Source organism: Mastomys coucha, unplaced genomic scaffold, assembly GCF_008632895.1.
Source record: "Mastomys coucha isolate ucsf_1 unplaced genomic scaffold, UCSF_Mcou_1 pScaffold22, whole genome shotgun sequence".
In the NCBI taxonomy this organism is placed as follows: domain Eukaryota; kingdom Metazoa; phylum Chordata; class Mammalia; order Rodentia; family Muridae; genus Mastomys; species Mastomys coucha.
The window spans coordinates 165,166,226-165,192,468 of NW_022196905.1; the positions used below are offsets into that span (position 1 = coordinate 165,166,226).

Here is a 26,243-nt window from a genome sequence, read left to right on the forward strand (position 1 = left end):
TTATACTTAGTAACAAGTTTGTCTCAGTTACTTTTCTCTTGCTGTGATAGAACACCATGGCCAAGTCACCTTATAGAACAAAGAGTTTATTTGAGCCTTAGGGTTCTAGATGGTTAGGGTCCATGAAGGCAGAGTGGAGATAGTGGTCTGCATGGGTTAGAGCATCAGCTGAAAGTTCGCCTCTCTGACCACAAAGAGGAAGCGGGGAGATCCAGGTCAAATGGCTTTGAGACCTCAAAGCCCAACCCCAGTGACACAGTTACTCAAGCAAGGCCACATTCTCCTAGTCCTCCTAAAACAGACACCATCTAGGGACCAAGTATTTGAACACATGAAGATATGGTGGACATTCTTGACTAAGCCATATTGTACTACCTGTCCCCTTAATCTCATGGCCATACCATAATGCAAAGTGCACTCAGCCTGACTTCAGAAGTCCCTATAGTTGTTCTGCCTCAACAATTTACAGAGTCCAAAATCTCTCCTGAGACCCAAGACAATCTCGTAATTGTAAATCCTCATAAAAATCAAAAAGCAAATTATATACTTCAACATACAGTGGCATAGAATGTACATTACTGTTCCCAAAGTGAGACCAAATTGCTCTCAGCACTGCTCTTACAGCTCTGTATCCCACTAGGACGACTCATTAAGCTCTGCTTCAGTGTTCAACCCCCTTTCTGTCCAAAATTCTATGGTCTCCCACATTCTTCCTCCTCAGAAGGCAAGTTTTGATTGTTGGGCTGGGGACAGCTAGAGTTGGATCGAGTGGTGAAGAAATACTGGACCAAGGCAAGCCTAAAACCCAGCAGGGCATACTGCAAGTCAAAGGACTTTGATGGCTCTGCCAGCTCAGCTTTGCTGCCTCCAAGATTTCTCTCCACACCCCCCCGCACCCCCAGTTTCATTCCCTGTATTTAGCACTCCTTGGCAGATATCCCATGGCTCTGTCATACCCGACACCTTTGGCTTTCCAGCACAATGGAGACTTTCACTTCCAAAGCTTCCCATGGTGGCCTCCCAAGAACTACGTGGTCATGTGTGTCATAGCAACACCCCAGGGTCCTGCTTTTTGTTTGTTTGTTTGTTTTGTTTTGTTTCCATTGCTTTGATGAAACACTATGGCCAAAGCAGCTTTTAGAAGGAAAGTTTTGTGGTCCTGTTTTTATTTCTTCAGTGTGTATTTCCAGATGGTTGGAGTCTATGATGGAGCATGGATGCAGGAGGCTAGAGTCGCAGTTGAGAGTTCACATTTTAGACCACACACTGGAAGCAGAGAGTGAACTCAAATGGCGTGAATCCTTTCCAACCTGGAAATCTCTCAAGGACACCTCTAAGCTTTCCCCTAAAGTGCCACCAACTGGGAACCAAATATTCCAATGCTTGAGACGCATGGGGGAAATTCACTCAAATATCCACAATGTTTAAGGTTTCTTTTAATTTTTTCACACCTTGGAGGCTCATTTCTATCTTTTTTGGATTAATCTTGTGTATATTCACTCATTGAGGCTGCTCATAGCTCTTTTTAAATCTTTAAAATATATGTGACTTATTGAAACAGAAAAAAATGGGTGAGTGATAAATGTTTATGATCTGCCTCCTTAAAAATGTATGTATTTCCTTTTTGGAAATTTATCTTAGAGGAAGACACGATATTTCTAATTTTTTTAGGAATATTTTTTCATATGTATTACATCATGGTTTCCTTTGCCCCATCTCCTCCCAGATCATCCCCACCTGCTTCCCTACCCATCTGAAAATGAAGACTTTTTTTCTGATTAGGAAGAAGTATAAAGCTGAACCATTAGAAATTGCCAACCTCTGGTTACTTTTCATTTTCAGAATAACAAGTGTCATGTATTTTAGCACAACGTATGCTCTCAGCTTGTAGCTAAAGTGTAGAAAGACAGAAAGTTGAATGGTAAATATAGGATTATTATTGGTAAATAAACATAGCATGAACGTGAGATTATTTTTATCCCCCAGGGTCTGTCTAGACTTGTTTGTCTAGTACCTTGTCTCAGCCTGTTTTTTATCCCCAAAGAGGTGAGGTGATGGTCCACCTTGGTTATGTTCAACACTAGAGTGACCTTGACCCCAGGTGTGGCCACTCAGCTATCAAGGGACCTGCCCAAGGAAGCCCCATTAGTGGAACTTTCCAATCTGCAGACGAGACCTGAGGTCACAGGTTCTGACCAGAAGCTGTGGGGAGTACCGAACAGAGTGATGAGACCCACTGTTCTCAGTGTAAGGAACTCCGTCCTCCAGGCCTTTAGGTCTGGGTTCTGGAGGTCGGCGGTGATCGGTCCAGACTATCGTCTGCCTCCAAGGGCTGGCTTTGGTGGAGGCTTGCTGTGCAGCTTTTGGTCTCATGCCCGTCTTCCTTTCCTGCTGCGTCAGCCTGGAGATGCAGCCAATGGTGAGCTTCCTAGGCGGTTGTCCTGGATTTCCTAGAGAGCTTTCCTATTGATTCCTGTTCTCCTGTGGTTTTGGACCTTTGTCAGACCCATGCTGTACCCCACAAGGTCTGGGCATCTGTCCTTATCCAGCGACCTGTGATGGTTCTCTTTGTATCCTCGCAGCAAGAAACTTAACGTCTCTTAAGAAAGAGGAACTTGGGGAGTCAGGGACGAAGTGTCCTAGCTACAGTGGACCACTTGGTAAAGCTGAGGCTGTTGGCAGATGTGTGGAGAAAGACACTAGTAAGCCATGAGCTGAAGGAGGAACAAGGGACCATGCTTGTACCTTTACTCTGCCAGGAAGAATTAGACCTTAGTGCTTTGGCGTCTTGATAAAAAAATGAGGATTTCCAATACATTGACAGAAGAGTAGTCAATCAAGTGTTGGGCTGTGCTGGGCTGTGCTGGGCTGTGCTGGGCTGTCCTGGGCTGTGCTGGGCTGTGTGGCCATGCAGGTTCAGTCAACCCTGTTTCTAACTCCTTCTGTATACCTTATGCATTTACTATCTGCCCTATCCACTTGTGCCACACACACCAGTTATGTTACAACTAGAACTGCCTCATTTTGCTCTCTCTTCTCATTGGTCATCTCTCCCACACCTCCCATGTTTCAAGTACAAATCAATAACCCAGAGTGTATACCACTGAAGTCTTTCAGACTCTCATACTGTGACCTCTGTCTAGCTTTCCTAACCACCCCAGAGTCATGTTTCAGATGGCCAGGGACTGCTCTTGTGCCTTACGGCTCAGTGAAATTGTTGCAGCTTAAGTGCTAACCCTGTTCCTCCTGCCTCACTCTTTCTCTCCTGTGAAACTTCCCTGTCCAGCTGTGTGACTAGCCCAGCTCACTCCTTGTGTGTGCTGCTTCACATTCATCATGGTTAGACATGCCCTACTTTTTGAGAACTAGAAGTAAGGAACCATCTTTCCAGTGGTGATCATTTCCTGATACCATATTTCTTATGTGGAAACATTCTGTGACTTTACATTGGGTCTAGGCTTGCCTGTGTGGTTCTGTTATATTGAATCCACCAAAACTCCAGAGGGCAAGAGATTTGGTGAAGAAAGTTCATAAGAGTCACTAACTTGGAGCTGAGAATCTGGGGATATGGCCATTGAAAAGTAGATTTTATTGGAAATATTCAGTATTCCACACATCTCTCATGAGGTGTGATGAGTTGAGATTTGGTCCTTATAGGACCTGTATATTTCTTCATGCTGTTTTTATTGGAAGTTACACAACTCTGGAATAGGTGTTTTATTTCTTGCCTGAAATGGGAGGTATTTTCCCTGATTTTGATTTAAGTATATTGACAAATAATAACTTGTTTATTTTAAATGTTCACCTCTGCCAACTTTGGTTGTCGGTACCTATGAAACCATAGCCGTGGATAAGGAAGTAAGGTTGCTCATTTATAACAAATCTTACCTGTTCCCTGCCTAGTTTCCTTTCTCTACCTCTCTCCACTGCCGGGTGCAGAGGTGACATGCTCCGTTACAAGACATTACATGCTGTAGAGTCTGACTGGGGCATAGTCACAAAGTGTGTGGTCTCCTTGTGTCCAGCTGCTTTGACATCAGAGTCATACATATTTATGTTGGTCAGATTTCTGTCACTATGATGAAATACATGAGAAAACCAGCTTATAAAGAGGGGAAGGTTTATTTTGGTTCATGGTTTTGTAGGTTCCATTCTATAACTGAGTGGCATCATTGGCTTTGGGCCTGTAAAAGGTAGCATGCCATGATGAGAACATGTGATAAAGCCTCATGGCTAGGATGTAAAAAAGGAGAGGCTGGGGTCTATTATCTTTACAAGGAAATGCATCTGGTAGCTTCAACACTGGTCTGTGCTCCACAGTCTTCCAATGACATGAAACTAAACACCATCTTCCAATGTCACTTAGATACTGTCTTCCAATAACACTAATGATGTTAGCCTAGACACCAAGCCTTGAACACATGCTTCTTTGGGATGCGTTACAGATAAAAAGTATATTAATACTGTTGTGTATATCAAAAGTTCATTCCTTATAATTTCTCCTGTCCTCTCATGTCATATTTTTCTAGGTTTTATAGTTAGTACTATGATTGTTTACTTCTGAATTATCTTTGCATTTTTGTCAAAAAAATCAATTGATGATATATGTGTATCCATTTCTGTCCACTGTGTTTCAATGATCTGTTTTTCTATATTGACATAATTCTTGTGTCTCTTGATCACTATAGAATCATAGCGACTCTTGAAGGGGTAGTGTAAGTCCTTCTTTATACTCTTCTTTGCTTATAGTTGTTTGGGCTTTTCTAAGTACTCTTCATACTCATATTCATTTTAAAATCAGTTTTTAACCTTATAAATAAGAGATGACAGATTTTGGTCAGAATTGCACTGGATCTATAAATAATTTATAGACAAGTAGACATCCAGATAACACTGAGCCTTGTATGGCATACATTTCTAATTATTTGGCTCTTCTTTAATTCCTCCTGTACATATTTTGTCAGGTAACTCCTTCAGTTTTCCTATAGTTAATACTATCACAGGTGACCTTGTTTTAGGTAAATTTCCAATCATTGCCAAACAATTGGTTTTTGTTGCAGGATTCTTGTACCCTGCAACATTGCTAAGTCACCAAGGTCTAGACACTTTTAAAGGTATTCTCTGGTAGTTTCTTCTCACATGGCTTGTTTGTGAGATACATTTTCTTTCTTTTTCCTTTATAAGTCTGAAGATTACTAACTAATGAAAACATGCAAAACATGCTTATGCAGAGCTTCTACAACGGGAAAGTCACCCACCATCACCTACCAAAGGCTCGTGGTGGAGCATGGCAGTTTACAGTGCAAACAAAGAATTCTGATGTGTCCAGTCAGGATCCTGGGATGCAGGGAAATCTTGGGTGGCTTCAATGAAACTGAAGAAATCTATGATTGGTCTCAGATTCTTTTTCCCTAGCTCATACTCAGTTGGAACTGGAGGTAAAGTTCGGTAAGCTATCAATAATTAATCATATTCTGTTTTGTTTTGAAGCTGGTTGATACACACTTTTGGCTTCTTTTCCAACAGTTAGTGGTTTGTCTATGGGACTGCTTATTGTGGGTCAGAGGTTCGTTTCCTGGGCCACTTGTTACAGGGATGGCGTCCCCTTTGCCTGTGTAGGTCAGCCATTTTTCATCCTGTGTTCATTCTTTCCGCTAGCAGTCTGACGCTAGTCCTTTTCTTGCTCTCCACTACAGCATCACACACAAAGAATTAAGTGGACCTCGGGAACCTTTAACCTTTAACTCGAGTAGCATGCCAACACAAGGCTCACTGTCGTTGCATTTGCTCAGGTTGCTCAGGTTGGGAGATGGCTCAGATTCTCACTGAGCCATCTCCCAAGTCCTCTGTTTCTACTTTGATCAAAGTTCTTGCTTTTTTCCTCAAATAGATATTTATGCTGGATTTCCTTTTGAATTCATTGCAATTTTTATGAGGCCTTCCCACCTTTTATGCTCTGCATGTATGTGGGATTCTTATGATTGATTTTTAAATGTTGATCCTACCCTGTGTTTTTGAGATAAATCCCATTTGGCCCTGATACATCATCTTTTTTATGCATTGTTAGAGCTGATTTGCTAAATTGTTAAAAATTATTTTCTCAAATCTGTACTCATGAGGACAGTCAACTCTCTATTTTCTTTTATTGTGATGTCTGCTTGGATATCAAAAATATGCTTATATCACAATGAGTTGAAATATAGCCCCCTCTCATCTTTTTTTTGGAAGATTTGTGTGCAAAGGCTCTCTTCTTTTCTTTCTTTCTTTTTTCTTTCTTTCTTTCTTTTTTTTTTTTTTTTTTTTTTTTTTTTTTTTTTTTTTTTGGTTTTTTGAGACAGGGTTTCTCTGTGTAGCCCTGGCTGTCCTGGAACTCACTCTGTAGACCAGGCTGGCCTCAAACTCAGAAATATGCCTGCCTCTGCCTCCCAAGTGCTGGGATTAAAGGTGTGCGCCACCCCCACCCGGCTTCTCCTCCTTTCTCAGTGCTTTATGGACTTTTTGGCTGAATCTCTACAGTGATGGTGCTTCCTTTGTAGAAGAGCTTTTAAAGCATAGATTCAATCTCTCTAACACCCTGCCCTTTGGCTTCCCTGGTATTTTTGAGTGAGCTTTGGTAGTTTGTTTTTAAGCAATTGGTTCATCATATCCTAAGTCCTGTAACTGACAGGCAGGAAGTTTTCCACACCACTTGAGACAGTGTACACTCAGAGATGGTGTTCTCTCCTGAGACTGGTGTAGGTGTAAGAGGCTGATGTTGACCCTGCCTTCCCCCTCTCAGTAGTCCAACTAGAGGTTTATCACTTTTGCGGATCTTCTGCTTTTGTTGGTCTTGACTGCCTTTTTCTTATGATGCTTTACTCCCTCCTCCCCGTCATCTCCCCTGCCCCTCTTCCAGGTGTTTAAGGTAGATTCTGAGGCCATTATTTTAAGTCCTTTCTTCTTTCTTATCATCATCTAATAATATAGATTTGAATGCTATCTTAGTTAGGGTTTCTATTGCTATGAAGAGACACTATGACCATGGCAACTCTTATAAAGGAAAGCATTTAATTGGGGCTGGCTTACGGTTTCAGAGGTCTAGTCCATTATTGTCATGGTGGGAAGCATGGTAGCTCTCAAGCCGTTGTGCTGGAGAAGGAACTAAGAGTTCTACATCTTGATCTGCAGGTAGTAGAAGTGAAGACTGAGAGCATACCTTGAGAATAAGAGACCTCAAAGCCTGCCCCACAGTGACATACTTCTTCCAACATAGCCACACCTACTCCAATAAGGCCACACCTCCTCATATTGTCACTGTGGGCTAAGCATTCAAATATATGCATCTATGGGGGCGATTCCAATTAAACTACCGCAAATGTGTTTTCAGAATTTCTGTGTCATGAATATAGAATGCTAGAGTTGATTGAGATTTTTCAAAATATGGGTGTCAGGACTGGGATATTAAGGTGATTGAGATATTAGAGATGGTTATGTTTCACTTTTATAGTTAAGGAATCAATTTAACATCTTGAAATTAACTTATGTACATCCAATGATATTTTATCAACCTTTTCCTATGAAGTTTGTTTTTGCGATGCTACATATATTTATACTTAGAAATAAACTATCCGTTCTGTAAATGGTTTTAAAAGAACATTCTATCTGCTTTTACCACTGAATCTAGACTAGCCTTTGATCTCCAATCTCCTGGTTGGATGGTCTGTTTGTGTCTGTCTAAGTTCTAGATTCTTTGAAGGTCAGAATATTAGGCAAACTAAGCCAAAAGCAGCTAAAACAAGTGGCGGTGGGAATTCTGGCCAGTAAGGGGGCACACGGAGTGACTGAGAGTGGTAAATAAATGGTTGTTTGTGAAAGGGAGTGCTGAGATTTCATAGGAGGATTACTAGACAATGTGTGTGAGTCGCAGGGTGGAGAGCGGCTCCCTGACTCACTGAGAGCTCAACTTAAATGGTTCACATTTCGGATGACTTATCCTAGTGCTGTGGATCTAAATCTGTGTATAATGTTCATTAATGGTTTGGAGAACAAACTATAGCTGAGGGTTTATTTTTTGTTATACACTAATCTAAAAAAAATGTGAGAATATTAGTAGGTTTCAATATTAGTTAATTTCTTCTCTTCTTGGTGTATAATTTCACCCTTACCTGTGAGGGATAGCAGTACAAACAGTTAGAACTGGAAGACGTGTAACTTGGAATCAACAAAACCCCTTGATGGAGGCCAGAAGAAAGGACTGGATGGAGAACAGATGGTGGTGTTTATGGAATTAAGTTTTGTGGATCCCCAATTCAGCAATGAAGAAAGGCACTCGTGACGGTGGTCTCCCTTGCTACTGTGTTTAGTAAGAAACATCTGCAGTGGGCAGAAGAGGAGCTGAAGACAGCTAAGCCCTCCATCTGTGCTGAAAGACAAATAGGCATAATTTTGCACCCCAACTCACTACTCCTCAAAAGTCCAGTGCATTTACATGAAAGAGCAAATCAGGAGCAGAAGCTGGCAACCCTACCAGGCATCTAGTCAAGAGCAGATGTGATGCTGTGGCATTACTGGTCCCTGGTAACATTTGGATAAAGATGTTGTTATTTCCCTTGGAGGAAAAAAATGTCTACCGTGAATACATGCTTACAATGTTTGAACATCTCTCTGGAGTCTTGGCTCTCTATATATGCCCGTTTATCTGTGGCTGTCTCTAGAGAAGAACTCTGAATGGAAATTAGATTGTCAAGAATGATGAGGGCAAAGGAGAAATCATAGAATACAGACCACGTGCTTGAGAAAGACAGGCAAGCACCAAGGTAGATGGGTAGTTCTGCTTCCTTTTGGTTTAACATCATTCTGGAGACAGTGAGACTTGTTCCTACATCAGCTCAAAGCAAGCAGCCTTTTTGGATAGTCTGCTTTTTAGAATCTAGATGATTCATCAGAATACTGTCTCTTGCTGAAGAGGTTGTGGTGCAGGATTCCATGATAAAAGCTTGGGGAATCATTAAACTATAAAACTATTTGACAAACTAATTAAAGGAAAGCAATAAAAGCAAAGATAGCACAACCCATGATGTCTTAGAGTGGACTGGCCACTGAAGGTTTGACTGTGGGGTGAGCCTTGGATAGACGTAAGGTTGTGTCCAGCATCATCCTGCTTAGGTTGGTTCTTTTGACATTTTTGAAGTCTCTGAAGCAAAGTTTTTATAAGATGGATCAAGCTGTGTATTTTTCCCCCTTCCCTTCTCCCTCTTGCTCTGGCCCTGCTCACTCTGGCCCATAGATTTTTTATTTATAAAGCTTAGGTCTTGAACTCAAGACCTCTGGTAGAGCAGTCAGTGCTCTTAACCGCTGAGCCATCTTAGCAGCCCCTACTTTTTCTTGTCATAGATGCTTTTACTGCCGCATCTCAAATGTGATTGCCTAGTCCCAGCTCACAGATATTTACTCCTATTTTTTTTTTTAAGAGTTTCACAGTTTTAGTATGTGGGAGGCTGAGCATTCACTCAGAGTCAACTTTTACATATGACCTGAGGTAAAAAGGCAGCTTTATTCTTCATGGGTGGATATTTAGTTATCTTAATACCACTTTTGCTGAACTATCTTGGTGCCCTCCAGAATCAGTCAGCCACAAATATAAGGGTTTATTTGTGGATTCTCAACTCTCTTTCCTTGACCCCCTAGCTAGCTGGCCTTATGCTACCCCGGATGTGGCCCACTAGAACTTAACCATTGAACTAGGAAATCTCATCAGGTTTGTTCTTTCCAGCATGGGGTGGGCTAATCTAAATTCCTAGCACCTCAGGATCTGCTTACATTTAAATGTTATTTTGACACCACTATAAATTAATTCCTTTTTATAATTAACCTTTTGGATTGTTCACTATTAGTATTTAGCAGAGCACTTGGGCTTTAGATGTTAATCACCCATCTTGCAACTTGGTTGAATTAGTTCCGAATGATTCATGCTAATACATTTTCCCCAATAGATGTATCAGGGTCTTGTCATCTGCAAACAAATTACAATTTTTAAGAATTTGATTTTAATTAACTTACAAAGTACCAGGCTTCCTTATGGATTTTTCATACATATTTAGCATTGGTTGACCTTCCTCCTATTCCCTCTCCTTCCCCATCTCCTCATCCTTCCTCCTTGCTTACCTTTCCACCCCAGTATCCCTCCTTCCATTTGCATATCACACATGTGTAGCTTTTCAATTGAATTTTAAGTTTTTCTTTGTGTCATATGCACGTTGTGGGTATGTGAACCCATGTGTGCACATGTTGGAGGACAGAGGTTGGCACTGGATGTTTTCCTTCATCTACTCTTTTTATTTTTGGGACAGGTTCTTTTTCTGAAGTTGGGTCTCACCACCTTGGTTAGACTAACCGGCCAGCAATCTCCTGAGACCCATCTACCTCTACTTCCCCAGTGCCACCATGTTCAGAGTTTGCTCCAGTGCTGTAGATCTAAACCCAGGTCTCCTCCAGGCCCGCACAGCAAGCACTTTACATAGACTGAGCATGCTCCTCTTTCTATCTGTGTTCTCCTAAGATTGCAATGCTGTCTATGAGATTCATGAATGTCCTGTCATTTGCAAATAGAAATAGTTTTTTTTTTTTTTCTGGGTGATGTCTTTTAAAGCTAATTGTGTTGTCTGAACCTTTTGTACAATATGGAGCAGAAATGGCATGGGGACATCCTTACTGGGTACTTCATCCTTTGGCACTTCTCTCACCACCAGTGATGCCTCCAGGGGTTTCTATGATCGCCTTTGTGACTAAACAACTTAATTCTGCTTTCTTTTTTACAATTTTATTTATTATTATTATTACTATTATTATTATTATTATTATTATTATTTCACATTACATCTTGCTCACTACCCCCCTCCCAGTCACTCCTTCCCACAATCTTTCCCCCATGTGTCTTCCCTTTCTCCTCTGAGCAGGTGGAGCCCTCCTGGGTATTTGCCCCTACCCTGGCACTTCAAGTCTTTGTGAGGCTAGGTACATCTGCTCCTACTGAGGCCAGACTCGGCAGCCCAGCTAGTAGAATATATCCCACATGCAGGCAACAGCTTTTGGGATAGCCCCAGCTCCAGTTGTTTCAGACCCATATGAAGACCAAGCTGTACATCTGCTACATATGGGCACCGAGGTGGGGTTGGTCCATTCCCATGCATATTCTTTGGTTGATAGTTCAGTCTCTGAGAGCCCCAAGACATTTTTGACACTACTGAGATGGCCGTGGGATTGCCAAGGGAGTAGACTGGGAGGAGGGAAAGGATGGAGGCATCTCTTCGAAAAGCCTGGGTTAGAGCGTTCCAGTATGATAGCTAAGATGGACTTCTACGGTGGTGAGGAGGAGAAGATAGGAAACTCAGGAGAGAGAGGAGCCCAAGGAGCGAGTTGGAAAGCTGACAGGAGTTCAGGCGATGCTCCTGGCTACGGACTTCTTCCTGGCCCTGCCCCGCTCAACCTCCTCTTGGTAGGTCTCGCGGGCCTGGCTGGAGCATTTCTGCTGTCTCTCACTGAAGCCAGGAAGACAGCTCCCAGGCTGTTGTTTCCTTGCCAGTGGGGTCATGGAAGCTGTGAGGGCGAGGGGGGCAGATGGGTCAGAAAAGGAGTCATACTGTGGTGTGTCAGAATATCCTCATTCCTAGGGACCCTCCAGGAGTTCATGGAAAATGGAATCCCAAGCCCTTCACGGCCATCTTTTCATGATTTGGTCTGAAAGCCTTTTAAAGACTGTATGAGGCAGAAGCTGGTGTCCTGGGGACACCATGCCTTAGACAGGGCATGGTTCCGCATAGGCTCTGCCTCCGTAAAGGCAGGTGCCAAAGTGGGACCCAGAAACCAGTGCCCAACTCAGCCCTCAAGAGAGCGTGTTTGTTATTTGAGGGATGTAGAAGTTCTAGACACATCTGGGGGGGGGTAGGGCTAAAATAAAAGGATTGTTTACTGAACCACCTGTCTAGAGAAAAGGAATTACTTCAGAAATTCTTCAATTTTTTTTTCTTGAATCATGTGATAATTCAAAGCAACCTGCACACAGACTGAAAGCTGGGGCTGGAGTAGGCAAATAGATAGTTTGCAAAGCAGGTGGCACATGGGCTGTCAGTTATGGAGTTGCAGCTGGTAGCATATGCAGGTTCTCTCTGAGGGTCTGAAAAGCAGTGTTAACCAAAACAAGTGTTTCTGGAAAAAGAAAAGATGCTTCTGAATGCGTAACTCTGGAGACTCGGCAGTATGAGATTCAAAGGGGGAAAATCCTGTTTCGCCTGCATTAAGTTAGACAGTACCATGAAACCTAATTTTTTTTTCTTGGTATCAGAGCTGGACCCAAGAATTTAGTGCTAATGGTGGGCAGGCTCCTAGCTCTGACACACTTTAGTGATGTAGCGTTTTTTGTGTATAAAAGTAGCTCAACTCTGTCTGTATGTAGAGGTGGTGGTAGGCACCGGGGGGAAGAGATGGGGTGTACGTTTTTCTTGTTCTTATACACTGATAAGTTCTCTTAATAAAAGCTGCCAGACTTTCTTTGTGGATTATAAATGTTATATACATGTATAAGTTGTTTTAATAATAAAACAAACATAATTTTCTGTATTGTATTAGTTTAAAATACAATTACATTCTTTTCCTTTCCTTTCCTTCCTCCAACTCCTCCCATCCTCCTTCTCAAAATCATGGCTTCTTTTCCTCCAGTTTTTTTTTTTTTTGGTTTATATATTTAGCGCCTAAAGATATAAAAACATAAACCTGCTGAGTCCATTTAGTTTTATTTATATGGATATGATTCCAGGGCTGAACACTTGGCATTAGATAGCCAGTTTGGGCGCTCATCCCCTGAGAGAGGTATTTCTCCTTCTCCCAGTAAGAAATTTAAATGTAGTTACATCTCAAGTATAGGCAAGTAATGGGTCTTTTAAAATATAATTTTCTGAAGGATGAATAATTTCCTTGACAAGGAGCTATTGTGTTTTATCCAAATATATTGTTTAAAGTGGAGTCCGCTTAAGTTTCACCCTGTCATCTGATCCACCTGGTTACTTAAACAGTTAGCGGGCATTTATAGAAAACTGCTCTGTGAAGAATATTTCAAAGCGCATTATGGAGATGGATCAGGACTACTAAAATAATGAGGGACTAAAGATTTAGTTGTAAGAACAGAATTCAGTTTGGGAGTATTTATACGATACATCGCAGCTTGTAAATCACAGGGTAAAAGGAGACTCTAATGAGAAAATGTTATACGGAATGAAGAGGCCATCAGAGAGGGAAGAGGCCATCAGACAGGCTGAGCAGGACATGTGAGCCCACTGATTCTGCAGACCTCTTTTTGGTTATTGGAGTAACTGTTCTAGCCTGTAGCTTACTGCTTTACGGGGCAAACACTCTTAATTATGGAGTAATTTCCATAAACTGGACTTCACTCAAACGTGGCTTCTGCCTATGGCCACAGAATGGTTTATTTGGGAGTTGGTATTTTTATGCATTGTTAAGGTTTCCTTACAACCCAGCTATGAACGTTCTCAAGGAGACCAGGAGTCCCTGGAAGGTCATAGCGCAGGGCTGGCTGGAGTTAGTGCTTCAGAGCTTTCAGATTTCAGAGAACTGGGGGCTTTGTTCCTTCAAACAGGCCTGGTCTCTCTTCCTTTAATCATTGCTCCTCTCTAGCATTAACTGCTCTGTAAGGGGCTTAGCAGAGAGTATAATTGTCTTGCCTCCGATCCCCGATAGCAAAGGAAAGGCGGGCCTAGATGGGATGTTCTCCTGTTTCTCTTCTGACTGCTCAAAATGCACAGACATCATAGAAACACATTTATCTCCAGATGCATCACAGAAAATAAAATCCTTTCTCCATGTCTTGGTGGTGATTTAATTTTTTTAAATTGCAAGACTTTGATTTAAAATTGTAATGCGCCAACGTAGTCGCTTGCGCTTGCAGACAGCAGTTTGGATTCTGTACAAATATGTTTACACAATTACGGGACAGTACAGCCCTCTGTCTTCAGTCTTCTCCAACCCAAAGGCATATGCCCTTAGACAGCCCTCATGCATGCCTCAGGAAGGACAGACACTTCTTAGAGCAAATGGCTTAGAAGACAATATTTCACAAAAAAAAAAAAAAAAAAAAACCAAAGTAATTCTAGGAATTCTGAGACCACATTTTAAAGGAGGGATTGACTTCTGAGTGCAGACAAAAGGAATCTTGAGAGAACACGGAGTTTAGATAGATGGCATATGCATCGCTCAGCTGGGCTGGGGGAGCAAGACAAAACAGGCTGGGGGTTGGGGGACACACTCCCTTGCAGCTTGGAAGGCAGAAGCCTGTCATCAAAGTGCCAGTTAGACTGTTTTCTGCTCTGCTAAGGGATATGACTAGCCTGCGGATAAGAAGGGGGAGAGAGAGGGACGGGGGCAAGGTCGGGGGGGGGGAGGACAACTAGGGGGTAGCCTACAAGTCTGTTGATCACAGAGACAGGTCATAGTTGCTCTGTCTTGCACGTGAATCTTGTACATGTACACACTGTATGGCTCTCCCTTCTTCACCCTTCACGGCAGTACCCGTTTTCTTCAGAGCTTGGACTTCCAGCGCAGTCTCCATTAGGGCATCTCCTCAAGGTTCCCGCCTGCGCATGCTACTAAAGGTCCTTGGTATTGCTCTCTGACTCACAGTGCAGCATTTGGGCTTGGAGACAGTAATGGAGGGCTGGCACCTTCCACTTCCATACAGAGGGATGAGACGCAGGCAAGACTATCTGGGTGCTAAGTCGCCATTTTGTAATGAATTGAGAAAACTGTGGGATTTTCCTCCTTAGCTATGGAATAAGTTTTATCTAAAAAAATTAGAAAAATCAAGGACATTAGAAAGTTCAAATCACTTGTAATTAGACCAACAGCTTTCAACCTGTGGGCCACGACTCCTTTGGGGGTTTCATATCAGATACTCCGCATATTGGGTGTTTATGCAACAATTTATAACAGTATTAAAGTATAGCTATGAAGTAGCAACCTGATAAATTTATGGTTGGGGGTCACCACACATGAAGAATGGTATTAAAATTTTTGGAGCATTAGGAAGGTTGAGAACTGCTGAATGAGACAATGTAAACCCCTCAATATGTTTTCCCTAGACTTAGATCACAGATATGAGCATGTATACATGCATACTAGTATTTTTGTTTATGAATGTGATATCCTTCATGTTCTTGTTTAAAACTGCCATTTTCCTATTATTACTATGTCTCTATTTTTCCACATTTCTGACTAGTGTTCTGTCTGCTAATGACTGTGTAGTCCTCTGTCATACAATGTTTTATAATATTTACCTTTGTTTTGGACATTTGACTCATTCTTTGATCGTCACCTTCATAAATCAGATTCTGTATGTGTCTTTAATTGATTCTTGAAGTAAATTCATAGAAGTAAGACAGTTAACTGCATTAAGCCTTACCTTTTTGATGCTTATTGTCAAATTTCCCCGGCAAGGTTCTATGGAATTGCCTACCTCCGAGCTGAATATTGAAGTTAGTTTTACTGCCAAAATGGATTATGTGTAATTGAGGAATCGGCACTACTTTGATCGGAGAAAAATAAACCCCCTTTTTGTTTTTTAATTTAAAAATTGTCAGGTTGCATTTGGATGAATTTCTTAAGTGTCTCTGATTATTCATGTTTCTAAAATGTTATTTATATCTTTTGTCAAGTCTAATGTTGCCTTTTCTGTATGAATTAGTGGTGCAATATGTTCCATCAAAGGCCTGTTGCAAGTCCCGCTGTGTGCTGGCTGGTTTTCTGTCCGCTCGAGACACAAGCTAGTTTCATTTTGGAAGAGGGAAACTGACGATAACGCCCCCACCAGATCGGTCTTTTGAGAAAGCATGTAGGATGTTTGCTTGGTTGATTGATATGGGAGGGTCCAGGCCACTACTGGTGGTGCCATCCCTGGGCGGGTGCTCCTGGGTGTTCTAGGGTAAGCAGGCTGAGCAAGCCGTGGGGTCAAGCGAGGAGCTGCCTGCCTTGGTGCCGGCCTCTGCCCCAGCCTCTCAGTTCCTCCCTGGAGTTCCTGCTCTGACTTCCCTGGATGACGAACTACGAGTTGGGATGTGAAATAAGCCTTTCCACCCCAGGCTGTTTGGGTCACGGTGTTCCCTGCAGCGGTAGAACCCTTGGCTGCTCTGTGCAGTGCTTCTTGGTGTTTTCCTCACCACGTCACTGCGTGCTTATAGCTCTTGCTTCTTTTGCTTGGCTGATTAAAAATTTCCTGACTCAAGATTGGCTAGGTCCAGCTACTTTCCTTACATTTGAAGGCCTTTAATTTCACTTCATTGGTTATATCTTGTATCAATGCAGCCATAATGTATGAGTTCTGGCCTTTCGAATGTAAGTTCCTGTTTCAATCCCCCCTCCCCACCCCCCATTCTTTAGACAAGGGTCTTACTTCATTCCAGCTTGGCTTGTATTGACTTTTGGTTCCACCACCAAGTGCTGGAATTATATGCCCAATGTCACACCTAAGTCCCCATTCACTACTTGATCCTATTTATCTTTAACACACATTTTGTTTATCTTAACTTCTGCAAAGCTCTGTGGTATGTTTTCCACTCTTGAATGCTGTAAAAGACCTTCAAGTTATGTGATGGCATTTTTAATTTCCTTCCTTTATTAACTCAGACAGTATCATCTCAATCAGGTGTCTGGTTTCATTTCTCAGGTTATACCCTTGGTTGATGGTTCTTCTCTCTCATTAACTGACACAGCATGTACACCACTTATGACATTTCTATTTGTCCTTGCACATGCTTAGAAAATAATTGTTTGATCTCTCCTCTAATGATCCTAAAAGTCATCCTTGGATTGTGGGTGGGGCTCAGGCAATTGACTGCTTGGTGCAAGCAAAGCCCTGGTTTCTGTCCCCAACAGCACCAGAACTTTCCGTTACACTATATGGTAGTTTACTGTGTGCCACTTACCCCTGGCATGCCAGACTCTATAAAGGCCTAAGGCATGCTTCTGTGTGTGTATCAGCCAGGCTACTGGGATTCGTTCAGGATCTTCCAGGCCAGTTTCAGTTCTAGGAGTGGCTGCAAACCCTATCAGTAGCTCATAGCCCAAGAAGGAGACCTGTACGCTGGGTCTAAGCGTCTCTGGCCTTTTCTGAGGCAGCAAAGCCTTCCTTCAGGGTTTCCTCTTCTTGCCTAGCTGACCGGTCCAACATGCACACTTACTCAGTGTAGGAAGGCTCTAGGCCCAGCTTACTTATATGGTCAGAACAGAAGATACAGAAATCTAGAAGGAGATTATTCTCTTAGTTTCTAACTTTGACTCCTTTCTGTGGTGGTCTGATAAAAGTGCTAGGGCTCACATCTAGGTCCCCAAAGTCATGAGCCCTGAAATGGGATCTGTGGTGGTTTGAATATGCTTGGGCCAGGGAGGGGCACTATTAGGAGGTGTAGCCTTGATAGAGGAAGTGTGTCATTATGGGCATGGGCTTTAAGACCCTTTCCTAGCTGCCTGGAAGCCAGTCTCAGCTCCTTCAGAACAAGAGGTAAAACTCTCAGCTCCTCTTGAGACCATGCATTCTTAGATGCTTCCGTGCTCTGGCCTTGATGACAATGGATTGAACCTGTAAGTCAGCCCCAATTAAATGTTGTCTTTATAAAAGTGGCCTTGGTCATGGTGCCTGTTCACAGCAGTAAAACCCTAGCTAAGGCAGGGTCCTAGCCGGACAGCTTTCCTTCCATGCTTTGGAGGGAATCCCTGTCTCTCGCTGGACAACAATTCTCTAAACCCCAGTGAGTTAGACTTTTGATGTTTGTTGTCTTGAAATATTTCAGAGATGGCGGCCTGTGAGAATCACAGTTCTATAATTATCAGGCCGTTCTAGGCTCCGTTTCCTTGCTGTTCTTGGCTCTCTTCGGCTGGTTTCTGGAGGAGGTTTAGTTAGATGGCTATGATGGAACAAGATGGTGAAAGACTTATCTCGGAAATCAAGAATGGATCGTGATGATTATTTAAGATCACACCTCTCCTGCCAGCCTCAAAACTGAGATCTGAGGCTGAAATGAGACGATGAATGTGGGAATTCTTTGAAGGCTGCATGAGGAATTATGCAAATACAAACGTGCTTTGTGACCGCCACATCTTGTAAAAGGAGAAACCGGTACCTTCATTGGTAGTGAGCATGAGTTAGGCTTTTAAAAAAAGGAATGTGCAATGGTGAAAAATGATTATTTGGATGAAGTACAGATCAATTCCAGTTCCCATGTTCTTCATGCCTCTGCCCAGCAATCGGAAATAGAGCTTTGCCTTACTCTTCGTTCCCCCAACACATTTCTGCTTTATACAGCTTCTCTGAGTGTCAAGAGATGGTTTCAGCTAAAGAAACTAATCTCCAGATGGGTCTGACTCAACAGAATGCCCAGGGCAGGGCAAAGGCTTTATTTAAAGTTGAAGAGTTGGTGATTTCCCTAGACTGTTGGAGAAGCTTGAGTGCATGTGCTTTCAGTGAAAGTGAGCTCTTTTGGATGAAGCCTCTCAGGAGACAGGAATGCTATCTGTCTATATCTCTTACATGGCAAATGAGCTTCCCATTTCTCCCTTCTACATAAAGCCACTCCACTGCTGATTTAACAAGACTTCTACTGTTGACCAAGCCTCTCTGTCCCGTGTTTTTTGTTCAAAGTAGGTAATGCTAAAGTGAACATCTTTGCTGCAATTTAATTTTAACTTTCTGTGGGAAGTTCACTTGCTAGAATAAGTGGGGTGACATTACTGTGCCAAACTTCAAGGGATTTCTGGAAGGTAATGAGGTAGAAGAGTCAGTGAAGGGCACCCACCTAGGTGCTTCAGAATCTTCCAGTGAGGATGTGAATGAGAGCCAGAGTTCGTGGAGATGTCACAGGATGCCGAAGTCTCAGGAAGAAACTGTGGGGATCCTTTCCCATGGTCACTCCAAATTTCAGGAGTCTAATGGACCTCTCCTACTGAGAGGGCTGGCTGTCACTTTCCTTCAGGGTCAGCTATGGATAGAGGTGTGGGATCTGACTCTGGCAGGTGGAGACAGTGGTGGGATGCAGCCCAGAAAACGATGTGCACTTACAAAGGAGAAACTAAGCTATCTTCACATCTGCCCTGGAGGCTATATCATGGTTTCCAAAGCGGGGTGAGGCTTTGGCCAGAGCCCCAGAAATAGCTATGCCTGCTCTGTGTAAATAGGACCTCAGAATCTGAAGGTGACTATCTGGTGTACAGTCAACAAAATTGCTGAGACACCTCAAATCCCAACCTCTCTCCTCACTAATGGATTCAGAGAAAGGCTTGCCATTTATTTTCCAGTTTTTCTTTTCTTCTCTCTCTCTCTCTCTCTTTTTTTTTTTTTTTGATGTTTCAGCTAATTGGTTTTGTTAAACTGAAATTAAGAAACTTGGTGAACTTTGCCTTTGACAAAGAGTCTTCTCAAGAGAAACAACATATTTCAGGAAAAGGAGAAAGGAGGCGAGAAGGCAGGCCCACTGTGAGAAGGCAGGCCCATGGTGAGAAGGCAGGCCCACGGTGAGACTTCAGACCCTAGGTGTGCTGGTGATGCTGGAGCTGGGGAATTGGACACCTGCTTTGGTCTGTGTGGACATGAGCAATTACTCCTAGACTGTTCGCCAGCCACTGTATGCGACTTCCCTGCCACCTACCCAAGCTCTGAGTTCTGAAGATTTAAGTGTTTCTCTTTTATTCTTCTGCCTGAAGCTGTACTTTGAGTAGTACCACCACCCCTCATCTTTACTCCTTCCATGGTTAAATAAGTATGTAGATTTTAGTAATCAATATTTTATACACATACCCACAGTATGAGAATGACCCACCATGTCATTCTCAAACATATTGTAGAACTTGAGCAATGTTCTTGGGTCACCTGGCATGTCCTCACAGGTCTCTAGTTCTCCGTCCTATCAAATTTCCAGTCAAGAAAACACTCCAGACAACCTTAATTAGGATGTACTCTGGAACATGGTGATGACCACAGTGTGTTTCCAGCCACACCAAGGTACTTAAACATTTGTAAAATTCCTCATGCTGCTGCTGCTCGCAAACCCACTTGAAGGCTTCGAAAGTGCCCAGGGACTCTTTGGAAGTGTGCTCTGCTTGTTCTAGGCAGAATAATGGAATTAAGAAGTGATGAATGAGGAAGGCTGGCAGAAAGGATTTATAGCGCACGCTGTAAACAAAACACAACTCGCTGGCTTTTCTTCGAAAATTGCTCTGCCTTTCTGGCTAATGTTTAAAAGCAAGCCATCATCCACTAGGCTGGGTAGCACTTGGCTGTGAATGAAGATGGAGTGGAGGAGACAGAGGACCCCAGAAGGAGGTGATCTCTGTGTCAAAGGAAGGGAAGGGGAGTTGGAATGAGAGTGTGGTGGGTTAGGAACTGGTGTCATCAATGGGGAGGTGGAGGACTGTGGAGATCACAGCATTTTGTGTGAAATCATCTCATGCAGGTCTCATAACAGCCACGATAGCATTGTACTAATTTTGTGTGAACAGAACATCCAACTCATTTAGACTAAGAGCACACACAGTTGATGGCTAGCCTGATATCACACAGCAATCTGGTGGTAGAACCAGGGCGTGCTCTCAGCTTCAGGAAGACTTGCTGACTGCGTGGTCTTCTTTCCTGCTTTGGGGAGAATATAAAGGTTAGAATGCCAATATTCTTTCAAGTGGTAGAGATGAGTCCAGGGGTTCTTAGGATCACAGGACTAGGAGAAATTGAACTAAGGTGCGATGTGTTTCTCCTCGCAGGCCTTGAACCTGCCAAGGTCCTACGGACCATTCCCATCCACCTGAGCTATTTGCTTGTATTCTTGTAGGGCACTTGAGCTTTGACTAGTTTCCAGGCTTTGTTTTCAGGCTCTTCATGCCCCAAGTCTGAGCTCAGGAGAGAAGTGAGAGAGAACATCCGAGTACTCTTTCCATTACAGTTGATCCTTACATCATTTCATTTGCTTATCTGTCTTACTTCTGAGGACAACTAAATCCATGGTTATAAAATGAGCTGATTCGTAACCCTTGGTTATTGCTTTTATCTATCCTGAAATGGTACTGGCTTGGGAACTTACTATAATTAATCCACCTGAAGCTGACTTCCATGGAATTTGCAATAGCACAAGAAAGTATTTTCTACCAAAAAATAACTTGCATTTGTGGTCATTGTCTGCATTTCCAAGTACTCCTCACACGTGGCTACTCTTTTATGGTATCTCCTTGTGTTTTTCCTCCCCAGAGTCGAAAACATGCCAGTAAAGTCCGGCTATATTACATGCTTCACCCCAGGGATGGTGGGTGTCCTGCCAAGAGGCTCCGAGCAGAAAATGTGAGTATTTGGTAACGTCGAATGACATGGGTGATTTGCTATGAATTTTGCATGTGTACGAGTTGGAGCTGTGTCCAGATGAGTACCAAAGCTCAGAGAGTGGAGGTAATGCTCCTTGTTCAGGGTCATGTTCCTGACAGGGAGAGAGTCCTATTTGTTGGCTGGCCTTTTCTTTTCCACCAGAGCCTGCTAATATCTCAGGCTTCTGGGGGATGTTTTGCTGGAGCTCTTCAGAGATAAAAAGGTGCGAAGTTGCTGGGACAGAGGCAGCGTGTGTGACAGAAGACAAGGGCCACCAAAGACAAAGCATGGGAAGAGAAAACCCTAAAGGGCAAATCTGTCAGAAATAGCGCATGCTTTGTTCTTTACATGTTTGATTTCCTCTGCTGTGTAGAATGGAAATCCAGCTTGTTAATTATAATGAGGACCACACATATCTTCTGCAAAGAAACATACTCGGGCTGTTTGATCAGTGACCTCCCCTCTACCTGAGGGTGCGTTTACTTGAGAAGACAAAGGTAGGAAGTTGTTTCGGGGTAAAATGTCAGAGCCCTGGCTTCACTCCTGCCAGGCTTTTCTCTTGGCAGAGGCTGCTGTGTGGGGAACATCGTCATCCTCTAGATGCGGAGGCCCCACATGCTAGCACTGGATGTTAAGCACATTGAACTATGGGTTCTGAGATGCCGTGAAATAGCATTGATGCTACGTGGCATCAGTTTGTAGGTATTGGACCTCTTTTTTTAATAAGTGATCATTGAAGACATATTTGAAGACCATGGACTTGGGGGATTTTCTGGGAAGAAAATAAGGGGTGAAGGAACTGTGTGCACCTGCAGGCATAGAGCTGTTGGTTTGCCCCCTCACACTAAGGTCACGTACACCACTTAGCGTTGTAGCAGGATTTGATCGTAGGTAGACTGACCTGGACACTGCGATTACTGTCACTGGTGGGGTGAGATAGCATCCTGAACTTGTTGGAGGGAAAACCAAATGGCCTGGAAATTTGCAAACGGCTGAGGTCCGGGCCTCAGTCAGCTCTTCAACATCTGGCAGGAGTAATTGATCTCGTGCTGCCTCCGTGGGACATTATTAATTATACTTCCCTCTCTGGTTTTTGTGATTATTTCATGAGACGGTAAACACGAGGCTCACTGGTGGTGTTGCCTAAGGAAGAACCAAGTGAATAAGGCAGACTTGCTAGCAGGAATGTTGGAGAGCAGTGAGGGCTTAATAATGTATAAGGAACAGCTTTGATCACAGTGCGTTTATTAATAGTGTTTGAAAAGAACCTCAGGGGAAAAGGTAGGGAAATCCCACCCGAAGGTCTCGGCCTGTTGCTGAAGGGGCAGCATTTGTTGGGGCCTGGGATGTGAGTGGAGTGTATCAGATGGAGGAGGGAGGCAAGAGGGAGGGAGATGTCTTAGCTGCGCGTTTATCAAAGATCCGGTGCTAAGCTATAGATGCGTTAGCCTTACTCAGCCTTTGTGGGACCTCAGAATCCTGTACGTACATGGAAATCATGCCTCCTTCTGATGAACTGGTAAACTAGAACTGTCTTTTTGTTTTGTTTTTGTTTTTCTGTTTTGAAAATAACCTAGTAGTGGTCCCTGGATCCTTACTTGAGAGTTTAGTTCTTTATTTGAAAAGTCGGGAGGCGCTGAACTTCAGGCCTACTGGATAAAGAGCTCTTTGGGCATATTTTTATTTATTACTTATATGTAATCACGGATGTTGCACTTATACACGAGCTTCTCAGCCTCTAAGGAATGTGCAGGAATGGGCCTTGAGCTGGCTTGGACTTGAACTTGTGGACTTGGATGGGACAGCCTTTGGCTCTTTGAGCAGTTCCATGATTTGCCTGACTTGGGCTCTGTTCTGGCCAATAAATAATCTTGGACCCAGCTCATATGAGGGGAGATATTTGGATTTTAGAACAAGGACCATTTTCAAGGCTTCTTTATTTAATACTCATTTGAAAACCTTCCTTTTCACGTACCCTGGGTTTTGGAAATTTTTATCTACCAATAACTTATTATTTATCCCATCATTTCCCATAATTCACTAATCACGGTAGAAAAGTAAATCGTAAGCAGAAAAGCAACAAGCTGATCCTATCACTTTAGGAGCAGAGATAGTAAGTGATTTCATTACACCCTGTGCAACGGATTTCACAGATACATGTGCCATTTCCACTAGACATGCTGATATGCCGGGTATAGTTCAGAAACTGCTTCAGCTTACACCTACAGCTCTGGTGTAAGCATTTGGAGTAACGTTGCCTTGGTCAGACTCAGATCAACAAATGAGTGAATATACAATGATAAACAACCAATCCATATATATAAAAGAAGATGCCTGACTCCCAATCTATATTTTTTTCTAACCAAGGAGAACAATCTGCTATAAATCATACTTAGATGGTAGCATATGCTCATTCTGAAAATGGTCCAAGAAGCCACTCATTAACTCCATAAGAAGAGGCACCCAAGTGGACTGCTTTTGCTCAGCGACAGCATCCCTAATCTCTACCCTTGCTGCTCGTTTAGGACCAAGCAGAACATGGCAGCCATGCACACTTAACAGAGGTATGGGGTGCTTTTCCTTCAACTGGCCTTCCTCCAGCTTTTGCCCACAGCAACCTACAATCAGGACATGCCTGAAGGCTTCCTCCATGTTTCCTAAGAGAAAGCTTCCTTCTCTTCTTGTCTTTGAGTCACCCTTGAACCCATGTGATGGGGGCTGGCTCTGTGGTATATCAAGCTTCATATAACTAGATTTTGCCCTTAGATGCTCTCTGCTCATGTCCATGGGGCTACAAATGAGAAGAGCAGCAGTAAACTCACAGCTTCATATGGGATGCCACTCATGTGTTCCTTCTACCCTTCCCGATTCTAGATGCTGGGGCACATTGGTAACCAGAGTCCTGGACCTAGAAGCACCTCCACATCTGCCCCTTAATGCTAGGACAGGAGGTGGCTTCTGAGAACAGAGGAAACTTGTTTTTCCATTTCCCCAGGCTCCTTGAGCATGCTCTGCTACCCTCCTCTCAGCCCCTAGAGGACACATGGCAGCCCACATTAGGATAGAAGAGAACAACAGCTTGTGTCTTAAAGCCCTTTGTACACGTCCATCTCCTGTTTTAGTGTTTCTGGCTTCCTAAAATCCCCTTCATATGCATATTATTAATATTTTTCAATTAGAGCTTTTATTTCTGTCCCTTTTGAAAAATTAGAGCAGGACATTTCCCATTGAGGCCCAAGAGCAACATCAACAATGAAATAAATTGCTCTCGCTGATTGTCTTAGAGACATTTTCAGCAATTCTTTATGTGGTAGAGTCCAATTGGCGTGAGAGATGTTCTAACCCAAAGTGACTGTGGCTTTCTCATTTTATCTTCTCCCCATGAATCACATGCTTTGGAAACATGAATGGAATTTTAAAGGAAATTGGGGTTTAGATTTTGTTGCCTTTGATTATTGAAAGGCATAAATAGCTGCCAATCAAAACTGCCAATCACTAGTAAGCAAACAGCACAGTTTTATGTGTTGATATAAAATTCCCTGTAAAAGGTAGAAGCTTGTATTTGGTTCTTGTGATGAGGATGCATGGATACACTTCCTTTAAGGTATGAAAGTTTCAGCATGGCTTGGAATCTAGGTGGGGGTTGAGGGTGGAGTGTCAATCTCATGTAGACTTTTCTTATTACTGAGGTGAAAATAAAGATGAAATATGTGTGCCATGATACATATGCCATGACATGTCACAACTAGACAGCCCTGCCTGACATTGCTACTTTAATTTTTTTCACTCCTTTCTCCAATATATATCTCAAGGCTGCCTCTGACCTTTGGCATGAATGCGGGAGTCCTGATCCAGAACAAGTATAATAGTAACAGGAGCCAGCACTTCCCACACTCCCCCACACATGTTCTAAGGAGGTGATGCATGTTCATAGAGTTCATCCTTACTCTTTGTGTAAGTCAGAGAGAGACATTATCTCCACTCCAAGAAATGAAATGACTTGACTCATCATAAAGTGGTACATGGCAGAGACGTGTCTGGGAAAATAGAAAACAAAACCAAAGAAAGTGCTTTCCCCACCCCCAGATTCTATTCCCTAGCTCTCCCATGCTGTGCCATGAGACAGCTTGCATGCATCCCTAAGTGCTCTGAGACTCTAGATGCTTCCACACTCTGACAGACTGGGAGTGTTCTGTTGCTGGTCTGTGTGGCTTCACACAGTGTGTTTCTGCTTCTGTAGAAGTGCCCAGGCATGGGGAAGGTGTTCCCAGTTGCCCCTAATAGTTTCAGGTTTTCTGAACGATGGCACCTAGCTGATTCTTGAAAAAGTATACCAGTGAACCAATGAGGAAAACCAGTAGGGGCTTCTGTGAGTGTGGGGTCATTGTGAGCCATAGCTTTATGGAGTCAGAACAGAAGCCAAAGGCGTTTTTAGCATGTATAGTACTCTGGGCAGCTATCAGTTTCAGACCAGGGTTCCAGGAGTCCTCCCTCTGGAGACTAGATGAAAGCCTATTTGTCTCTCTCCAATCTGTGGTGGCTGCCGAAACCTTGGATCATAGCCTGATTGTTTCTCTGTGTTTCATCTTCTAGAAAGACCTTGGAGATGGGACTTAATTGTTCTGTATAGACCACAAATAGTATGACCCCATGTCTCAAAGATCATGAATATGGTGGTGAGATTATTCATCAAATCCAGTGTCAGAAACCAAAGTCAGGGTTAGAAACTAAATGTGGTGACTTGTGCCTGTGGTCACAGTGCTTGGGAGGTGGAGGCAGGAGGATCAGGTTCTTCCTTGGTTACATAGGGAATTTGAAGACAGCTTGAGCTAGAGATACTGGAGGTAGCTACGTAGGAAGGTAG

At 43.0% G+C, this 26,243-nt stretch overlaps 1 protein-coding gene across 4 annotated transcripts in view; it reads left to right on the forward strand.

Annotated features, from left to right (window-relative positions):
- The window catches only part of Zmat4 (zinc finger matrin-type 4), a 378,171-nt gene that overhangs the window by 103,074 nt on the left and 248,854 nt on the right, over window positions 1-26,243 (forward strand). For all 4 annotated transcript variants that reach the window (XM_031339297.1, XM_031339299.1, XM_031339300.1 and 1 more), the window contains exon 3: window positions 21,269-21,358. In XM_031339297.1, coding sequence (XP_031195157.1) covers window positions 21,269-21,358 — 90 coding nt within the window. The remainder of the gene's footprint in view (window positions 1-21,268; window positions 21,359-26,243) is intronic.